This window comes from Lygodium microphyllum, chromosome 27, assembly GCF_053477565.2.
Source record: "Lygodium microphyllum isolate KBCC chromosome 27, Lygodium_microphyllum_v1.1.10, whole genome shotgun sequence".
In the NCBI taxonomy this organism is placed as follows: Eukaryota; Viridiplantae; Streptophyta; class Polypodiopsida; order Schizaeales; family Lygodiaceae; genus Lygodium; species Lygodium microphyllum.
In genome coordinates, this window is record NC_141161.1 from 108,551,770 (window position 1) to 108,556,465 (window position 4,696).

At 40.2% G+C, this 4,696-nt stretch overlaps 1 protein-coding gene across 1 annotated transcript; it reads right to left on the bottom strand.

The window, feature by feature from the left end:
• Positions 1 to 922: 922 nt before the first annotated feature.
• LOC148012700 (uncharacterized) lies at positions 923 to 4,322 on the bottom strand. Its single transcript, XM_087669314.1, has 4 exons — positions 4,166 to 4,322; positions 3,800 to 4,064; positions 2,132 to 2,416; positions 923 to 1,647 (listed from the first exon to the last, which is right to left on the bottom strand). Exons 2-4 carry the CDS (start codon positions 4,056 to 4,058, stop codon positions 1,130 to 1,132), a joined length of 1,062 nt encoding a protein of 353 aa, XP_087525440.1. The 5' UTR covers positions 4,059 to 4,064; positions 4,166 to 4,322; the 3' UTR covers positions 923 to 1,129.
• Between the last annotated feature and the right edge of the window lie 374 nt (positions 4,323 to 4,696).

Below are 4,696 nucleotides of genomic sequence, written 5' to 3' on the forward strand. Positions count from 1 at the left end.
GTATTCACTTTTGTTGGTTTAATTGTATTATTTTACTAACGATTGTGAATGCTTTAGTTGATGTGTAGAGATAGCAGCAGTGGCGGAGGAAAGCATTGGAGTCTAGCGAGTATTCGATCTATGGATTATATTTTGATAGACGCCACGCCTATATTTTGTCATGTCTATTGAGGCATCGATTATTTATTATTATTTTGTATGCGCCCATGCGCATGGTTATGTTATTTCTATTTGGACATTGTATTGGGCGTGCCAGACTCTTTGGATACCGTCCATTAGCTTTATTCCTATTTTTGTAAAAGCAAACTCAAAAGCTAAAAGCTTGTCATATTTTTGTAAATTGGGCTATTATTGAGCATGAAGAAGAAATATATATAAAATACATGCTTTGTGAAGTGCTCACACAAGGCATGGGGGAAGATTGCACCCAATTGGTCTCTTGCTCTTGTCGTTCATGCTTTTTACCTTGTAACTTGTGCAAAAAGTAGAGTTCATTGTTCTTGGGGACCTTCCGAGATTCACTACGTGAGCATACAGTGACTGATCTGCGCACCAAGAATAGGTTCAAGTGTAGTGTATAAATTTTTCTCCACACAAATTCCCATTCAAAGTACCTAGAACCATGACGATCGATAAGAGCACCCTTTCTTGGAAAGGACTCTTCAACTCCTTCCAAAAGTTTCTCAATTGTCTATCTAGTTATCACACTTTCATTTCTCATTCATCGATAGTTTTGAAAGGTGTGTGTGAATACTAAAAGTTTAATTCACATTGATAGAAGGCTTTGAAGTTTGCATCCAAGAGAAGACGCCCATTTCTATGTGCATAAGATAGGTCCTATGACTTTACATGCGTGATTAGGTTATGTCACCGCATACTACTGAAAACCACATGATACAAGTAGAACTGTAGATGAAGCCCATGATAGAAGTAGGGGAAGCTGCAATATATTATTTAAGGAGAGGCTATCGAGTTGCATATACGTTAGTGAAGGTCGGTCCATGATAGCATGTGAAGGGAAAACAAGAAGTATGAGCACTCCTAGAAACAGCTGAGAAAGAGAAAATTATTTTCGTGCACGGGAACCAGACCGACAATATCTCTTGGAATATCACGAGTAGCGAATTATTCAGGTGGTATAGAGGAGTTTGCACTCGTTGACTTCTTCATCAGGCTGCTTAGTACTTAGAGTAGTGGCGACGCCTGGATCAGCGGCTTGATCGTCGACCTCATCTGCTGCTCTAGTTCCGGTACTGGTTATTTGGACACTAGTATAATCCACGCCAGAATACACAGACGAGATGGGGTATGAAAACACTTGGCCGGACTGGAGGGTGATCTCCATGGTCGCCTGGTAGGGTAGTGTGATGTTTCCTCTCCGGGTGGTGGCTTGGATGGAGATCCACTGACCCGGCTGAAGGGTTCCGGATTGGTTCCAGCTGAGGGTTCGAGTCTCCTCGTGAGTGGTCGTGTAGCTTCCTGAGACGCTCACCGACCATCCAAACTCTCCTGACACTTCCGCAACAATGGGGATCCCTGCTTGCACAGTTATACTGGCATGATACTCGATCCCCGTAGTGACCGTCCATGACGATGAGATCTTCACTTCTCGGCTCCCAGAGAATGTCCAATCCTTGGAAATAGAGCCTGTACTCATGATACGCGATGTCAGTGTAGAAATATAAGTGTAGGTAATTTGACGCCCATATTTACTACAAGGTGTCCTACAAAACAGTATGGCGACGTATGCTGTACAGACAACCATATAGTTTCAAAGTCAAGGTCTTTTAGTCCCATATTTACAAGGTCAAATTACCACTCGCTATCTCAGATGACAACATATGTATTCTCCTACAACACTAATTAGGTCTACCCTTATCACTAACAAGTCTAGAGGGAGAAGGATATCCAACATGCACTGATCATCACTAGTAGCATCCTTTACAGTGATCAACAATAGTGACCTACCAGGTAGTGACTTGCTTGATTAAGTAGTATGCAATCACACTATTCAAATCACTAAGGAGGTGAGACCCTAGCACAAATTTTGTATATACACTTGCACAATTTTTCATTTAAATATTTGACTACAATTTTGCTTAAACTTAATTTCGTGAGTAATGTGGGGTACCTGCATTATTGGAATCACTGTATGAATCAAGCGTGACGGGAATAATTCCAGCTGTCTCTAAGTCCAAGGTAGGATAGCTTACATTGATCATGTGAGCAGATGCTATAGACTTTAAGAAATAGAACCCCAATGCATCAATGTCAACATTAGCTCTTCCTACAATACCCACACAGAGACCGGATGCCACATCAATTGGGTACTCTTGCTTTAAGCCCCAAGATGTCATGTAATGGAAAAACTCGCCTCCTGCCGTGGTGAAGAATCTAACGCCTCCTGAACGTGTACCTGGAAAAGTTAGACCATTGTTAGTGTCTAGAACTAATGTATATAACATAAATACAAGTATATAAACATAGATACATACATGAATGCGCACGCGCGCACACACACACACACGCGTGCACACACGCATGCACACACACATGCATACACACACACATATACACACATGTATATATCCATGTATACTTACTTGTACAAACATATATGTATATGGTAAACATATGCATGTATGTTTATGTATGTATAAGTGAGAAAGTCCTTTTCAAAACACCAAATTTTTATTCTTAAATATGAGCTAAATATAGCTTGAATGATATCATTTCCAGTGCAAAAAACTATACAAGCTAAGCCTTTTGATCCATAATAGCAATCAAAGGATGATTCAATTTTTTAAAAATTAATTTTATGCAAAACTTATTGATTGCATTTTTAATATCTTATCATTTTCTTTTCATAAGTTCATAATTGGATCCAACTCTAAAGCAGTAAAATGAACTATAGGACAACTATGCACACACTAACTAGCTAAATGTTACCAAAGTGATGATGTACTATATGCTTTGTGTTGTTACAAGTTGAATATTTGATAAATCCTTTAAATGATTTTGAAATAGTCTAAAAATGTGGAAGTATTTGTCCATGCAAATTCCTTTGGTAAAGTTTCTTAGCTTTGGAGTAGTAGTTTTGGTTTTGTTAGGATCATTGCAAACCTTTTGGATTGTTATGGTTTGTATTAGGCACTACACTTGATATGCTATTTAAGCATATGAATCACCACAACTCAAGGGTGTTGAAAACATCCACAAGACAAATGGATCATGAGGTTTTCAAAAGTTTGAATTGTAGATTACGATTAAGTAGTGCAAGTGTGTATAATTGTTGCCAAGGCCAATTGTTTGTTGCCAATGCTCTATGTCTTGTCCCAACTAACATAATTAAGAATGAAAGTTTCTATAGGAGATACCTATGTGGTATTATGTACATGAGGGATAGTAGCCCATTAAAGGAACTAATTGAGTTGCTTTTGAAGGGAGGTTACAAAAGAAAAGATATTTATGGATGACAAAAGGAACAACTAGCAAGCATATTAAGGTAGATATCAAAGAGGACTTCATCAGAAGATAACATTATAGAAGCCTCAATGGCAATTACATTAACTGATAGACTTGCTGCCTCGCAAACATGGGTTCAAAATTTCTCCTATAGATTTACTAAATAGTAACATGCATGGCTATGTAAGACACTCATGCAATATCCATGGAAAGTGTGCTTGGGAGCAAATACGAGCACCTTCAATCTTGATGGTTTCTAATCCTTTTGCAGTACTTCTAACACTACTGATGCTACTCTGATCGTGATGATGGTGATTATTAGTGCTATATTTACCTGCACCATTGCCCCACAAGGACAATCTGGTGATGCGCTCTCCATCCGCGAACGTGTACTCCTTGTAAGAACCCGTGGCCGTGCCGTAGGTGACTGGGTTGTCAGTGCCCGACATCCAGATCCGGATGCCTCGCAGTTGCCACTCGCCCGCCCACACTCCGATCTTCCTCATGATCTTCCCATTCCTGCTCTGGTCGTACGAAAACGCGTAGCCACCCTGCCCCCCGATCACAGTCACGGGTGTCTGATACAGCGACATGTTCACCTGCATGCACAGTCGAAGAATATGCTAATTATCTTGTGATCACAAATACACGATACGCTAATTATCTTGTGATCACAATTACACGATATGCACTGACTTACACTAACGGAGACGTTAGGAGGTTGGTTGCGGTTCTACCAGCTGGTTTATGCTGCAAAGTAGACTAGTGTATCAACCCACAATGTTTTGTGCTTGTACAGGCAGGGGGGGTATATATATAGCTATTCTGAGAGAGAGAGAGAGAGAGAGAGAGAGAGAGAGAGAGCCCGTAAACATGAGCAATGAGCATATCATTATTTACTCCAGTCACGTAAAGCGCCGGTAGTAAGAGCACGCCATGATGCATGTGCTTCTGCTTCGATTCGTCCCGTAAAAACACGAATGGATATGCATTGTCTCCAAAAATCAGCGCAGAGTACGACATTTGTATTTCTTTATTATTTGATGAAAGCGCTGAATGGAAGAGGGCCCTTATAAAGATTCTAGAGTCGTCTTCCTGCATAATTAAGAGAAAGCATGTAATTGGTTTGATGTAAAAGGACAGTAAAACTTGATTAACGAATGAAACTTGCCACGAAAGTCAGCCGACGGCCCAAGGTTTTTTTCCCCAGCGGCGTTGTAGCTCAGGTGGT